The 16,235-nt window shown below is 55.0% G+C and overlaps 3 protein-coding genes across 3 annotated transcripts; 2 read left to right on the top strand and 1 right to left on the bottom strand.

Moving 5' to 3' along the window:
* Positions 1-244: 244 nt before the first annotated feature.
* Positions 245-3,105, bottom strand: VTJ83DRAFT_3948 (uncharacterized protein; the record flags this gene model as incomplete). The annotated part of the gene is made up of 4 exons (XM_071010382.1): positions 245-1,418; positions 1,477-2,282; positions 2,337-2,519; positions 2,959-3,105. 4 exons carry the CDS (start codon positions 3,103-3,105, stop codon positions 245-247), a joined length of 2,310 nt encoding a protein of 769 aa, XP_070867826.1.
* A 769-nt stretch (positions 3,106-3,874) lies between these two features.
* On the top strand, positions 3,875-4,670 carry VTJ83DRAFT_3947 (uncharacterized protein; the record flags this gene model as incomplete). Its single annotated transcript, XM_071010381.1, has 2 exons — positions 3,875-3,994; positions 4,119-4,670. 2 exons carry the CDS (start codon positions 3,875-3,877, stop codon positions 4,668-4,670), a joined length of 672 nt encoding a protein of 223 aa, XP_070867825.1.
* Positions 4,671-10,807: 6,137 nt separating this feature from the next.
* Positions 10,808-11,523, top strand: VTJ83DRAFT_3946 (uncharacterized protein; the record flags this gene model as incomplete). The annotated part of the gene is made up of 2 exons (XM_071010380.1): positions 10,808-11,232; positions 11,388-11,523. The coding sequence occupies 2 exons, from the start codon at positions 10,808-10,810 to the stop codon at positions 11,521-11,523; spliced, it is 561 nt and encodes a 186-aa protein (XP_070867824.1).
* Positions 11,524-16,235: the final 4,712 nt, after the last annotated feature.

Raw genomic sequence — 16,235 nt, 5'->3', positions numbered from 1 at the left:
TATCTAGCCGATTACACGCTCCGCTGTTTGCAGTAACTACCTATGACCATGCCAAACTCCCTTGCCCCCCTCCAACGCCGCGGAAGCCATGCACCAACCATTCCATCAGACCTCACCCCCGTTGTTTCCTCGTGTACTTCCTCTTCTTCCTCGCCGCAGGAACCTCCTTCGTCATTCTCTTCCTCGAAACTGGGCCCTCCGTGCAAAATCCAGCCAAGGTGGTGTTGGTAGACCCCTCACACGCCTAGCGCTCGGGGTCGTAACAGCCACCAGCCACAATCAGGTTCATCCGCGTGAATTGCACCTTCATGACGGGCGTCTTCTTGGTGGCAAACGCGCTGATCTGGTCTGGCGTGACCTGCACCTCCTTGGTCTTCTTTTTTCCGCCGCCCGTCCCTGATGTGCCAACGGTCGCTCCCGAGGCGCTCGTCGCGCCCGCTCCCTGCGCCGCCTGTCCCCCGACCGTGATGCTACGGCCGTCGGAGGAGCCCGCCACGGCGATGGTGTCACCGGCCGCACCGGCACCATCTCCTCCCTGGCCTGTCTGGGCCGCCACGCTGGCAAGCGGGTTTGCCTTGCTTGGATCCGCCGGCAGCTCCACGTCCCAGACACGCACTGTGCCGTCCAGGCCGCCCGACACGAGCACGTTGGACTCGGCGCTGAAGCTTAGCGACGGGATGCCCCCCTTGCCGTGGCCACGCATTCGCTTAATGCGCGTGCCCTTCTCAATGTCCCACAGGAAGATGTTTCCGCCGGCGTCGGCGCTGGCGAGGATGCGGCCGTTGCCAGCACACTGAAGCGCGCTGATGTAGTGGGTATGTCCGGTGAAGATGCGCACGCAGTTGCCCGTGATGATGGACCACATGCGGATCGACTTGTCCATCTCATCCGACGCCGAGAAAACGTAGGTGCCGTTGGGGTGCCACGCGAGGGCCGAGATGCTCGTGTCGTGACCCACCAGGAGCCGCTGGGCCGAGGCGTGGTCCTGCGTAAAGACACGCACCGTCTTGTCCCACCCCGCCGTGGCGAAGTAGTGCCCGTGAGGGCCCCAGAGCACGCGGAACACCGGCCCGTCGTGAGCCTTGTAGATGCACAAGCATGCCCAAACGTCGAGGGACCACAGCCGAACCTGGCCGTCGGCCGAGCAGGACAGCAGCAGCTTGGTGCTCGTGTCAGGCTTCTTATCGCTTCCTTCGCCGTAAATGTTGCGGTTGAGGTTGGTAATGGAGTCCGAAAAGGAAACGCCGTAGACGGGGCCCGAATGCCCAATGAGCTTACGGTTGTTCACCTTGAGATCCTTCTCGTTCTCCAGGCTGGTCTTGAGCGGCTTTCCGTCCAGAGACCAGACCCGGATGTATGAGTCCATCGTGCCGACAGCTACGAGCTGGTGATCGTTCGAGAAGTCCATGCACGAAACGCTAAAGACAGTGGTTAGACAAGGCCGGACCACAAGAGGCAAACCAGGAGGGAGCATACCTTCCCAGGGTATTGTGCAACGTGAACATGCAAGCGGATACCGGGATGCCAATGCCACCAGTACGACCCTCGATGACGAATCTGTCTCGGTTCTCGCGGACCTTTTGCATCTCCATGACCACATCTCTGGCGCGCGAGGGGGGGAGGGGTAGGTCAGCCCGAGATGGCGCGTCGGCGCTCTCCTCACGCTTGATGCGCCTGTCAAACTCCTCGACCAGCGTCGGCCGACCATCCGCCGGCGGGTACCTTTGATCCTCTTCCTCCAGCTCGGCTCGCACGTCCTCCTTCAATTCCGGCTCCATGGGCAGCGGGCCGAGCTTGAGCTTGGCGCTCGTGTCGAGAACATCGCGGTTGGTCACGCCCGTGAAAACGCCCGGAATGCCCTCCTGCGCATCAACCTCGTCCAAATCCAAGTTCTGGGCGCGCCGGTAGATGGCCTCGAAGCTGTATGGTTCGATAGGCCCGCGGGCGCTTGTCTCGACGATGCAGTGCGTCTGGAGGATGTACGTGATGGTGGATCCGCCCTCATCGGCCTCGCGCTCTAGAAAGTGGAAGAGGTTGCCTGACAGCGACTGGTTCAGCGGGATTCGGTATTTGTTCCCGCGGTAGAGCTGGGCAGTTTGGTTCTCCTTGACGTGCTGAGGCAGAGTGACAGTGGCCAGCACCCCGAGAGCCTCTTGGTAGGCGGCGTCCAGATGTGGTCGCAGCGTCTCTAGGAAGTGTTTGGCATCATCCGTATAGCCTTGGGCGACCAGCTCGAGGTACGAGTATACAAACACCGGCCAGACCAGCTTTTTGAGTTCGAACTTTGGGGGAAATTAGCGGGCTGCACCACAATGCCGAGTCGGGAAACTGCTCACTTTGTAGATGTCAAGATTGTTCTCAATCCACGTCTTCAGCAGCAGAAAGGCCTTCAGGTACTTCTTTGGACCAGGATCATCATTGCGATGAGCAGGCCGCCCGTCGGGACCCAGGTAGGCCGTTTCTTGCCGGAAGACTGCCTCTGTCTTAGTGAATCCTTTCTTCTTAAGATAATCGGTGACCTGGAAATGATGCGTAAGTTACCATTCGAAAAGGCGGACCGCAGCGGCCGCGGAAAAGCCGGAACGAAGGGTCGAGGCCGAGACGACATGATGGAACATTGGTTGTTGTGGGAATGCGATTGTGAGGATAGGGAAGGCAGACAGCCTGTCATTGGAAAAGAAAACAAATGGGTGGCTAAATGAGGGCAGCTCCGGGTGTGAGAAAGCCATGTGATGTAATTTCAACCCATGAATCCTGGGTGTATGGGAATGAACATGGTGGGTAGCTCAAAGTAGCAGCAGCAGAAGACGTGTCATAACAACCCCAAGAACGTTTGTTGCGTGGCCATGGATTGGGGGAGGAGGACGGGGCGGGTTGTCCATGAAAGTCCAACTCGAGGCGCAAGCAATTGACAGGAACAAAAACGATGGGCGGGAGCATGGAAACAGATGGACTTACAATCTGGTTAAGATTCTGCGCCGATGGCGGATTGTTCGTCGTCGTTGTCGGCGGCGGTGCCGTGTTTCCTACACCAGCCGCCGCTGGGGGTTGGCCATAGCCCCCCGATGACATTGGGACGGCACCTTGAGGAGCCTGATTCGACATGCTGGAGCTCGTGCGCGTCGGATCGGGTATGGGTACTCTTTTTGTCGTGCAAGCGTGTGACAGTCTCCGCCGTTTGTCGCGGGAAGTGGAAGATTCAATCCAGCGCGTGTCTCCTGATGTTCACACTCAACTTTGAGTCCAGCTCAAGCGTGTGTGGACACGCGTGTGTGAATGCTGTATATCCCAGGCTGCGAAACGGTGACCAAGAGAGGTTGCCACGATGATCAGTGTTCCTCGACAGCACAAGACGGAGAAGATGCGAATGAGTTCGATGATGTTTCGTTGATGGAAAGGATGGACGGCATCGAACAGACAGGATGCATCCTGGAAGTTGATGAGATGGATCAAAACGATGATGGCAGATGACGGAGTTTTCCGATGGGAGTGCCTCGACCTCAACTTGCCGCGTACCCCTGTCCCGTTCCCCGGTAGCCCCACTTCCTCAAGCCTCAAGCTGCCCGCTCGTTTGGTCAACAGAGCAGTGGAGCTCGAGCTTGACCGTCGCGACCAACTTCATGTCAACGTCGCCCTGACCGCGGGGCACCAACCTCACTTGACGCAAAACCCTCCTACCTCCCCAATCACGGCGTCATCACAAGCGGAGCGTCCCTACTACAGAAACTTGCCACTTGCGAGGGTTCAACTTGCAATCTTGTCGAGTCGCGAGACTCTCCAACCTCAAATCCATCGCCACAGATTGGCACGACTCGTTGTGTGCTGCGTCAACCGCATCCCTCTGCGGGCCATTCCAAAACAGACATCTACCACCATGGACGCCCCGATGCTGCCCCCCGACCAAAATACCCCCTCCCCGACGACCGGCAGAATCGACATCCACGAGCCCTTCACCCGGGGTCAGCGAATCCAACAACTCAGCGCCGTTGACAAGGTGTGTTTTATTTTTCTCAACTCACAACTTCGTCTCGAACGACACAAGCCGATCGCCACGCATTCCTTAATCCTGCATCCCAACCAACCGATCTACTAACCGTCGCCTCACCCTTCACCAACAGGACATCGCTTCTCTCCTCATCCATCTCTCTTCCGCGCTACGCGCCCTCGCGACACCTCCTTCAACCTCCGTCCAGCCTGCCGCACGCAGCATCTACCCGGACGACAGCAACGACGTCGAGATTCCGGACGCCGAGGTGCTCCCCCCGCTCGAGGCCTTCCAGACTGCCCAGTCTGCCTTCTTCACCACCGTCGACCGCATCGACAAGCAGCTCACCCGTCAGATCCTGGCGCTCGAGGAGGCGGGAATTGTGACGCTGCGCAATGCCACTGAGCAACAGCCTCAGGCGACGGGGGCGGAGGCGCTCCCGCTTCAGCAACCGCAGCAACAGCAGACCAAAGGCGCTGCTGCCCCTACCCTGCCGGTCACGTTGGAGCCGGATGGAATGGGCCGGTACGGTCAGCTTGAGGTTGGACAACTGAACTTGGCCAGCAGCACGGTAGAGAAGGACTTCGAGGCCGAGTTGTGGAAGCGGGCTATGGGGAACATGGTTAAGATTCTTGAGGCGCAGGGCATCCAGGTTCAGCATCGGGGGGATGCGATGGAGGAATAGGCTTGGGGTAAGGGGGAGGGGAAGGCTGCGGTGCTTCTGACTGCTCGTGGGTTTCTTTCACATACTTGGGTCTGGATCTTCGGTCATTTACTCGGCGTGGGATGTTTGGTTACCTACTCAGGCTTGGGGCATGGTCGGTGTTATGATGTGGCTGGCGTATACGGGTTGGGCGGCGAACGGCGTGCAGCTTGGGGAACATAGAGATACCCTCAGGGCAAAATAGCATATAGCAAAATTTCAGGGGGCTAGATTATGAATCTTGCAAGGAGAGAAAGCATACTCATATGCGGCCCCGAACCAACATGCCTCTGCCACCCACTCTTCTCAACCTTGTACGACTTCCGTTTCTTGTCTTTCCCAACGTCGCTGGCCAGGGTGGTACACGCGTGGTCGAGGATGACGAACCGGTCAGGCTTGGGCCCCTCTTCCACGGCAGAGCGATATTAGCTGCTGGTGCCTGTTGCTAGGGATGACTCGCTATGCGCAGCACAAGTAAACAGTGGTTAGAGAAGCTGTAAAGGCCGAGGTGCTACCCAGACCGGGAGCAAGGGCTATGCTCCCTAGGTGGGTCACAAGGGGTGTCACTTTTCGTTGGTTGTGTGAGCGTGGTCTCTTGTTGGGTGTTGAGTAGAGGATATGGGGTGGGTAAAGGAAAGCCGGGGGAAAGATGAAGGGGATAGATTTGATTTGGCCAGAAAGATGAGGAGGTTCCCTGTCCAGGCGGACCAGTCAACGCCAGTCGTACGTAGCTTCGTGGGCAGGTTTTGATCCAAGTGTCAAGATTGAAAGAGTCTTCATGCGTGGGCAAATATATGGGAGCCGAACAGACGTCACCAACTTTTATGCTCTAGCTCTGCGCAAGCCAAGGGACTTTGTGCATCATCTCAGGGGGCGCTTAGAGGAGGTATCTTCTTGTAGGCGCCGCATATATGTCATAGGTACACGTCGAACGTGGTGGGTAAGTATCTCTGCCAACTCAAGAGCTATAACACAGCAACTTGTTGACTAAAAGATCCTTCGGGCGTTTAAGAGCCATCTCAAAAGCCTTAAGCTGACTTCTTGAAGTCATCCACCATTGCTATGCGGCGTTCATGCCGCTGTTTTGTCTGCTAGGAAGATGTGTTTCTGTCTGCTTGAATGCATTCATGGTGGTAGACGTGTTGCTGTTGGGGCCTTGTATCGCATGGTATCGTCGCCAGCCTAGACGTCTGCGGTGAGGATTTATACACGAGCACGGCATAAGGCGTGCAAGGACGAAAGTAATGCCTCTAGATGGCAGATCTATCATGTATAGTGAAGCTTGGGTAAAGTGGTGAAATGTTCCTCCTACCTTAGATCCCTTCAGGTATCTTGTCCTGGGCCCTCGGCATCAGAATGCTCACACTTGGAAGCCCTTTGGGTAAAGATTTGGTAACCTCTTCCTCCCGTGTCTGTGCTGTCTCGAGCAGAAGAAACTCCACCTTAGATTGATACCCAGTAGTTGAGGCAACCAACACACCCAAGATCTTCGTTGCCTGCCATACCACCGCTGGGTCTAATGCTGTCCTGACAAACCGAGTATAAAATGAGAGTAGGTAGAGAAGGTCAGGGTGGTCCGGAACAGTTTGTGTGCTGGAAGAAGAAAAATGACAATGGCCCTTTCTGGGGAGTGCTTAATATAACGTTTGATGAGAACCCAGGAAAGCAGGCACACCGCCCGCATACGGGTGCCCAGGACCAGGCTCAATCCCATAGCCCTGTCACAGCTGTGCGATAAGAAACCAAAAGCCATGGCCGCCGTTGAAGTGCTATTATGTGGACAGCGAAGGTTGTGTGGTGAGATCTGAGGCCATATCTCGTGAACCTCATATCGTGAGGCTGTCCTGCCTAGTTGGAGGTACCAATTCCAGGCGTTCTGACCAGCTCCTGGTCAGTTTAATACGCCCAGCGGTTCGAGCAAGGTTCCGTATCTAATTACATTCTACATTCGCTGCCACATTCCGGCAACAACACTTCGGTTGCCAATGAATGAGTTAGACCGTCTGGTTGAAACCAACAAAAAGCATCTGTTTGTGGCTCTTTACATCTTTGTACCCTGTCGTTATTATCATCTGATTGAAAATTCAACAGCATAATCGAAGCGAAACGCGGCTTCGCTTCGATTTTTAATCAGCCCGCAGCGACTTGTAGTAGTATGGAATGTTTGGCCCTGTAAGGCCGGGCAGGTCAGGCCCGCCGCTCCGCGCCCCAGCGTCGGCTCCTCGTATTAACAGGATTAGCGCTAGTTGCCTTGCCAGCAGACTGCGGCTCTGGCCTTCCAGTGGGCCAATCGTTGGGGCAAATGCCCGTCTTTCCCTCGAGGCTGATGCAGTGCTGCAGAAGTGTGCCGCCTCCCCCTCCTAAAAAAAAAAAAAAAAAAAAAAAAAAAACAAAGAGCGCGAGCCGCCAGCACTGTCCTTCAGGGCGCTGGACTGTGTGGAGAAATGGCCAGCAGCACGTCTGCCGACCACAAGGCCGAGTCGCTTTCAAGTTCACCTGCCCGTTGCGTTGCAACTGTCGCACACAGGACGACTGCTTGTCGCTCACCGCTCACCCATGGGTCCTTGTCACTTTGCTGCTTTTCGGTCAAGCCAGCCTAGTTGATTCGGCGGCTTTCATGCAGGGAATGGATCTTTGCCCTGAAGGCAAAGGTTGCCTTCAAAAGTACCCTTTTCTCTGCGCCAAACCGAACGTTCCAGACCGACATCATATCCCTTGGGCAGCATCGGCCGCATGCCCGATGGCATTGATGACAACAAAGCTTTTGCACTTTCTCTCATGTCCTCGCCAACCGGGTAACGATCCAAGGCAACTAGGGGACCAGTGCTTTGGCGACCATGCAACCTCGATTCCGACTTGAGCCCCGTTGTGGAACGCCTCGCGCCCTGGTAAGCTGTCGTCCATTCTTTCGGGTGGCATTGAAAATGCGGCGAAGGTTGTCAAACAAGTGAGATGGGGGGAGAGGGATAATGCTGACCAATGCCCGAATTAATTACAAGACAAGGTTAGTCAAGGTTTCAGGTTCCTGATGGTGCTGAGGAGTCTCGCCATATGGATGTGTGGGAACTTTTAGGTCGCGAAAGGTGCGTCTAATGCCGATTTACGATTGTATAAGATACCCGCAACGGTTTGGGTCTCCTTTCCTCAATTCACCGAGGAAATTTCATCCTTTGTGCCGTGCCTCAATCAACAACCTTTCGCGCAATATCTTCCGAGGGATTTACAATACGTCATCCGAGATCTCATGGTAGAGAGTGTTCTTAGCGTGCTAGCCCCTGACATGTTTTTTCCTTGTTGCGCTCAGGATATCTCGACCTTCCAGCTGGGTAGGTCGGCGAGTCGGTCTCCATTCGATGACTCCTGTAACTATCTAAAGCAGGTACCGTAACTTCTGGTTTGACAGAGACCGCGAATTCTGACCGGGACCTACAGCCTACTGCACCCCGTCCAGGGTCTCTAGTTACACCGAAGCTGTGAGATCTGGTAAACTCAAGACCACTTGGTAATAATTCCTTGAAATCCAAGACCTGTTGACGCGTTTTGCTTGGTTCCCTTAGCCGAATATGGCTGTGACTCTTTGTGCGAGTACGGTTTCTTGTCAGGAGCAGGCCTGATGCCTGCGTCTACTCTGTTCCCCTTTCAGCTTCAGGTTGTATACCTTCCCCTTACGTGTTCGCTCGGAAGGTTATCGCATCATTTCTCTCTCCGACGGCCCAGGTCCTCTGTCATTGATTTGTGATTGGGTTGAAGTTGGGCACCAGGCTCGGACCCCGTGGTCACAGAAAACGCCGGATTATGGAAACCTCACGGGATGAGGCGCCGGTCCTGCAAGCCTGTGATTCGCGAACTGAATTCCGAGGCAAGTTCAGGCAACCAAGCAGTTCGCATCTGGACCGCTTCTTGGAGGACCTTCGCTGACGGTAGCAAGGGGTGGGCTAGCGAACAGGACTGTCTCTGGATGTGCGTCAAGCCGACTCGGCTTGCTTTGTCGCAGCTGGCCTGCAATCCGGCTGACCAAATAATGGCACCCCTTGGCCATTATGTACTGACGTCATCCACCTCACTCTTCCCCGAACCCCTCACCACCATACCCTGTCCTGATGTCCTTGAACCCGGTCGCCTGCTCAAGTCGTCGCCTTGTCGCCAATTCATTGGGCGCCGGTTGCCATGTACTTGACCGTGTTGACTGTGACAAGGCATCAAAGGGGTCGGGGCTGGTCAAGAGAAGCAAGGAGGTGGATGCACGAACGGTCGTGGCTCGCTAGGGGGTGGAGATATCTTGGAGCTATGTGTTTCTGGTGGAGCAGACTATGCACTTTCGATTCTCTCATCCAGTTTCGTCAATGCGTCTGCCGTGCTCCTGCGTGGTGTGTGTTATCAGTGGAATGTTGCCTGGGCGGTATGTTATGTTCAGGGGCCTACACAGTAGAAGCAATCCGCACTTTCAGGAACACAATTCCCAACTTGACAGGGGTGAGATGGACATACAGAGTCGCCTGTGACTGAAATGAGGGCAAAATTACAGGATAATACTGCCAACTTTCTATTGCATGCAATTTCCTACACGTTTAAGAGTTTTCCGCATCGAACAATGAACGGCATTAGGAGATATCGAATATATACCAGCAGGAATGAGGCGCGTGGATGTAACTTCAGCTGATCAGAATGACCTGTCACTGCCGCGGTATTATTCGAGTATGTACCTGTGATGGACGCGAAGAGTCATTCGGCCTGGCACCGGGGTCTACTCTCCTGGGTCGAGAAGGTTCCAATGGCGTACCTAGTACAACGCGATATGACGGCGAAACGTGCATCCCTCCCGCAATCCGGGAAAGGCTTGCAACGCTAGATACACTCCCACCACAGGCCTCACTTTTATGGGCTGACTGCTGCCGGATCGATGCCACCACCCGCATTGCAGCGAACGCAAGTCACATGAGCCCAAGAAAAACAACAACGAACCGACAAGCGGAATCACGGGTAAAACAATGGGCTGCCGAAGCGCTGGAAACTAGATGCCGGATTGCTTAGGTAGGCAAGAGGTGGTACCTGAGTTGCCTCTGGAAACCATGTGCCAGCTTGGAGGTGTCCCTCAGAATAGGAGCTACTTGCGGTGTGCAGTCAACGTCTTGTCGCAGCTAATGCGTGTCAGTTTGCGAACAGAAAGTGGAGTGGAAGGTCGTTAGTGACCGAAAAGTTGTACAGGTAGGTGCGGTCAGTTATGCTTTCACACAAGAGACTCGCATCAATGAAGGGTTGGAGCCAAGATTGAATCGGTTTTCTTGTTCAGCACGGGCGGGCATGAGACTCCCACTCGGAACCATCAGACATGACCTCCAATCTCTGCTGAGCGGCTTGAGGCGGCAATAAGACGCAGCACAAGTCAGGGGTGGGAAGTGTACAAAACATGATGCATACGCCTCCAGGCTTGTCAAGAGGCTATGGACTTGGAATGTTGCTGTAGTCCACGGCGCGAGGGCGCCCAATGTCCCGTCACCAGTGATGCCCATGGCGCCCGTGCCGAATGTCAACACGGAACAGGCCAAAGATCCCCAGGTCTCCAGAGGCGTTCCGACCTGCAGTGTTCGGCTGTGAAATGTGTTCGCCGGATGCTCAATTCAAGCCGAGCTGTATTTCCGTTACCAGCGAAGCAAAATTCCCTGCTAAGCCACATGCAACGCCGGGCTCAATGCACATCCCACAACATCCTGGTCGTCTATATCTCAGTTACGTAGTGATCAGATAGAATCATGCCATGCGTTCCCAGATCGATAGGCGATCCGCTGCCTCGGAACACCGCCGGTTTAGGGCTGCAGTTGCATCAGTCCCGTCTCCAGGCGAGGAGAGGTTTGCCACACCACACTCCTCCCCCCACGCACACTGGACATACCCCGGAAAGCTGCGGTGTGCTGCTCGGGTCATCACGAAGCGCACCTGTGCCATAAGCTAAAAGGCGAAGCATCCCCTGATCTACCCCGTTAGAATTTCACACTCCTTTTGCTTTGCTCCGTGACACTCCTGCTCCCTTGCGCCCTTCAAGCTGGGAGCCAACAGTCGCTGCAGAGGTCAACGGACAGCCTTCTCCTATTCTGCCTAACTCTGTCTCCGCCACTGGAGCTATGGCCAGCACCAGCTCCCGAGTCACCCCCACGCCCGACAACAACCGCGGTTCCGACATCTCCCATGCCTCCATGACCGACCATGCCGATCAGATTCACGATACTGGGTTCAGCGTCATCCATGCCGACTTGACCCTCCCAGGCCATGAAATATACGGCATCGGTTCCCAGCTCGCCCTTTCGGGCATGGGTAATGACGGCAACCAGATGCATCACCACACCATCATGCCGGACTTCGGCATCTTGATCCACGGCGATGATTACAATGCCGGTCATGACGTCCTTCCCAAGAGCACCGACCCAGTTTACTATCGCAGCCACGGCATTGGCATCGACCACAAGAAGGAGACCAGAGCCGACAAAGGCGATAGACCTGGCGTTCGCTCTGCCGATTCGCCGTCGCTCCCTCCCAGAATGTTCAACACGTAAGTCGTTTTTCTTTCTTCGTCTTAGCCAAAGCACAGATGCACGCAGGGAAAGCAAGAAACATGAATCACCGCATACCTTCAATACCCTTCATCATACCGTACCAAGCTCTTGACCAGAAGGTAACGGATTCACTTGCCCAACCAAACAACAGGAGCGACAGCGGCAACACCGGTCCTAGCGATGACACCCCGCCTCGTTGCCAGACCGAGACCTGGGTCAAGGACCAGTGCTACGGCACCGGTCCGTGGAATGGTCAAAGACGCTTCAATGCCCCCTTCTCGCGCTGATCCTGGACTCGCCCTCCACGCCTAACCTTCCTCCAACCCAACGGAACGAAAGAGCCAGCAGCCACATTCACCGACTTACGTTCTCATGGCTCAGGTACCCGACCAGGCCGCGGATCTCCCAGCCTAAGATCGGCAGTCAATGTCTTGAATCCGTTAGGGGAAGAGGGGGGGTCGTCCTCATTATGATTGGCGGAGGAGCCGATGAGATCTGCCGTGTGATGCACTGGCAGTTGACGGAATACGTTAGTTATACACGGTGACAGAGCCGCATGTCTCTGGCGCGGTACTTCAAGTTTCATATGCTACTCTCTGGAAGTTTTGCTGTCATTTTGTTAGTCCTGGTACTGTCTCCGCCTGACGCAGCCGCCGGTGTGGAGATAGAGTCGTGATGGTAATAGTCCATCCATCCAAACCCCAGGACTCCGCTATTTTGTACCCAGTCAGATTGGAAATTTCCTCCTTTGGTATAACATGTCTTTCGCTGCTTACTATTGTCAGTGAAAGTGAAGACGACGTTGGGAATGCTCCCTCGAAAACCGTCTTGGTAATGGAAGACCGAGATGCCTTCAAGGACCTTGCTGTGAAGATACTCTTGCGTGACTATTGGTTTCACAGATTGGGCACTTCAATAGGTACCTTGCCCACAGGTCCAGTGAGTTTCTGCTTTCAGGCACCGTATCCCCTTACCTTACTGTCGTGTTTATGTGGTGGTTGGGAGGACCATACCAGTTTGCAGGGAACCCAAGGCTCTGGTCTGGTGGACCCGGACCAACGGAACCTACGCTGGTTCAGAGTGGGTCGACCCACTTTTCTTTCCTTTTTTTTTCCTTTTTCTTTTTTTTTTTTTTTTCACAAGAGATGAAAGACATGAAGAAAATAAAAACATGACTGTAACAGAGAATGGACAGATGGAAGATATACGTCCACCGTCGATGGATGTAATCTATGGCCAACTTACCCGGCCTAATGTGCGCTTTCTGGCCACACCTAGCCAATCCACCGCTCCGGGTTTGACAGCAATCCAGAGCAGCTCGCCTACTTCCATGATGTCGGCAGCCTTTGGCCTGTGCTTATCTGCAACATCCGTCATCCCCCAACCACTAATGTCGATTGTATCGGACGATGGTGTAAAGAATTGGAACTTTGGGCGTCGGGGGCGGCTGTGATGCTTCGGGCATAGTGGAAGGCTAAATCTTATGCGAAACGACAGTCTTGTCGAGCCATTGGCTTCGATCGGCTGTCAGCAGAGACAGTCCGATGCTCAAATCTCGGGACGGCTTGCTCTCTGACTCACTCTCTTCCTCCAATTGATGATCGCGCCTGGTTCCAGCCAACCGAAGCATGTTCGCCGTAAACTCACAATCTGCGTAGGTGCGTTGGGGCCCTGCTTGATGCATGCGGCAGCTCACCCCACGCGTACTTACACCCCTGTGCCCGTCCAAGCCCCATTCGCTCATTCCTATGGCATCAAGGCTTCGGTCCTGAGTCGGCCCTGTCGGCTCGCCACTAGGGCTAGAGGCCGAGCCAAGGCGTCAACGCATCGGCCTTTTGAAGGGGGCGGTTGCCACGATCCAAGGTAGGACGGCTCGCGATGCGATCCTCGCGGGCCGTCCCGTTCTCCACCGCACATGGTGGATCTGTCTGAGGTAATGCCAATGCTTAATTTGACTTCACCCCAACTTAACTCCGCTGCTGACTGGGCCGTGCTTGGGGGATGGGGAAGGGACTGAATTCGTCGCACACCGCCACCTCGAATCAAATCGCCTTTCTCGACGCTTGGGGAAATTAATGCCGTGACTCCCAAGCTTCTCAGACCCGGTCGGGCATAGGCCGAGATTGACGTTCGTCACGCGAAATTTTCCCTTGTAACGTCAGGGTTAGCAGACCAGTCAACGTCGCCACCAGCCTTCTCGCAAGACGACTGTTCTTATTCCGTCCCGTCAACTGCGGCGTATAGTCTTGATGGTCGAAGTCTATAGCTATTTGCCATCGTGGTCTCGCGGTGGGCAAAGTGCGAACGAGATTGTCGGGTTAAATTATCCACACTAGCAGCGGGGTGGCGTTGGGTTTCTTCGCCTCCGAACGCTTTCTTGGGGAGGGCCTGTTTTCCAACCAGTGATCAGTAAGATCGATAGAAGGCCAAGTGGCACCAAAAAAATGGGCGTACCTGACAAGAACAAGCAAATAAGATGGTGCTCAGTTGCTTGATAAAACAACATCCAGGTGAGATCTTTCCTGTGTTAGACTGTAGACTAAATGGGGGCCGGGGGGGGGGGGGGGTAGGGGAGGAGGCTTATATATTTGGCGTTGGGCTGAAGCTCTGGCCGTGGTGGGAAGGCACGAGGCTGCCTCACATCAACTCATGTCACACGAACAGCGCCAAGGTCTGAGCCCCTCCATCATACCCCCCCCCCCCCCCCCCCGGGCATGGCATCGTGCAGCTCTCCACCAACTCCTTGATATCGAAGCAGTGGCACCATTCATCCGAGAACACCATAGCAACCCTCTTGACTTTCTTAGAGAGGCAGCTGAGGTTGGGCTTTTTGATCGCATCATCAAGCCCGCTCCCGCCAGTGGTTTTCCATGATACCTAATGGAGGAAAATGTTACTCCTAACGTCAGGGAAAGGCCGCTGTAGCGCCGAGTGAGGGTCCGGCGGCGCCGCTTTGACGCCGCGTCGTTAGTGGCGTCTGGAAGGGTGCCAACGCCAGATCCAAAGACGGCCGGCTGCACATCAGAGCGGCACACAGCTCGGCGGCAAACGCGCGTTTTCAAATTCAACCAGGCTCTGTATGCGCGGCGTGAAAATTCGACGGGCTGGGCATCCTGCCAGCGGGGAAATGAACGCGAAGGTAGTGGATGCACGGCTAGAATGTAGCAACCTTCTGTCGCATCTGGATGGAATTCGTACCTTGGCAGCAAGCTTCATGGCATAAACTCGTGGAAACTTTGCCCCGGTTTCTACGCTGTGAGGACTGATTCAAAGAACAGGGGTATTGGTTAATGATTGTAAACGTCCAGGCAGACACAAACGGAGCCTTCCAGCGGGCGGCTCTGCGATGTTTAGAGTTTCTCCCATGCTACGTATTCGAGCTTTGTAACGCAATCAAAAGTGAGGTGGCTCAAATGTGGCACTATGGATCCTAAAGTGCATCCCAGAGTCGGGAGTCGTCACAGGACATACAGGAGAATCTTGTGTGCTCTGCATTACGCCGGCATACACGCCACAGAGGTGGGGACGCGGTCGTGCCAACACATAGTCGACAGCAGGCCGCAGCTAGTAAACAATGAAAAGACCTCGTAGTAGCTCCATCGGTACTGTAAGGTACCTACCGTAGGTAACAAGTATCTGTCAAGGATTGTATCTGCCAACAGGATCCTTTCCGTGCCCACCTGAAGTACCTACACAGGTACCGGTACATGGATGGCCACTTTGTCAATTTTGCCGAGAGGCAGCCACTATTTACCACCACCGACAAACAGCGTTTTGACCGCAGCAAGGATGGTAGATCCCCCGGCTCGAGTCATTTTGGAATAGGCCCGGGCTGTTCAACCTGAGTGACATTAGAGATCAAACGCGTTTGCGCCTCCCACTCCGAACACGGTACTCAGCGACCATCGGCGTGTGCAACATGCATCGGCACTTCCATCAACCAGACTGCGTCACGCAGGTCTCTCGTGTGCGCGGGGAAGAGGATGACTCTCCTTATGTGCTGAGGCTCCCGTCATACCTATCAACCCAAGCCCCAGCCCTTTCCAAGTCTACCGTCTGCCCGGTTCCATTCCCCCGCTTCCCTCCCCAGACACCCACATCCCAAATCTTACAAGACAAGTCGTTGCTTCCTCGAGACGAGCTAGTTCATTTAGACGGAGAAACCTGCCGCACGGTGGCTTCAAAACCCCTTTTAGGTATCGCACTCCAACCTCCACTCTGTCGATCGCAGGGGACGTTTTGTCCCGTACCCCTCGGCCTATGCGCTGGCAGGCCCGCCTCTCGCCGAGGCGGGCCGAATTCCGCCGCTGACAACATGCTGGGCATAAGGCCCGACGAGGATGGCTTCAAAGGGCTGAATTGATAGGACTTGGAGCTGCCACATGGCTCTCTGACAGCCAACATGGCTGGAGATCCCTTCAGTCGTATTCCGACCCAGAAAGGCCAAGACGACCGCGACGACCATGAACCCTGTGCTTTTAGAATCAGCGTCTTGTGGAACAGGCCCAGCAGTTCCTTGAGAGAGCCAGGGGATAGACAGAGTTCCTTCTCACCGCCCGGGGATGATCCACTCCAGGACGGATCCCGATCGTGTCGTTGCAGAGCCTCATCTTGGTAAGGTAAATGAGCCCTCGCCCTTCCTCTCGCCCCTCTCTCTCTCCTGCCCATTTCCACCATTGTTCTCCTTGTCAACCTTCATCCCAACTCACCCAGTATCATCGAAACAACTCTGACAAGTTGCTCTATCGCGCCGGGAATGGAAAACAACAGCTCCTTTTATCCCCCTCAAGGGTCGCAATCGGATAGATCGGTCAGCGAGACCGAATCCTACTACAATGTCCCGAGCAACGCCAGCTTCGGTTCTGACTGGGGCTCTGAGGTCCTCTCGTTTGGGTCGGCCTCTGATGCAGAGTAGGAACATCCAGCCCAGGCCACGAGGTATCAAGATGCTAACCGTGGCAGAGCCGGTGACTATCACGACCCAGAGGTTCCTGCCAAC

This window comes from Remersonia thermophila, chromosome 3 (genome assembly GCF_042764415.1).
Source record: "Remersonia thermophila strain ATCC 22073 chromosome 3, whole genome shotgun sequence".
In the NCBI taxonomy this organism is placed as follows: Eukaryota; Fungi; Ascomycota; class Sordariomycetes; order Sordariales; family Chaetomiaceae; genus Remersonia; species Remersonia thermophila.
Note: the sequence above shows the minus strand (reverse complement) of the source record. Positions and strands in the feature narration are given on the sequence as shown.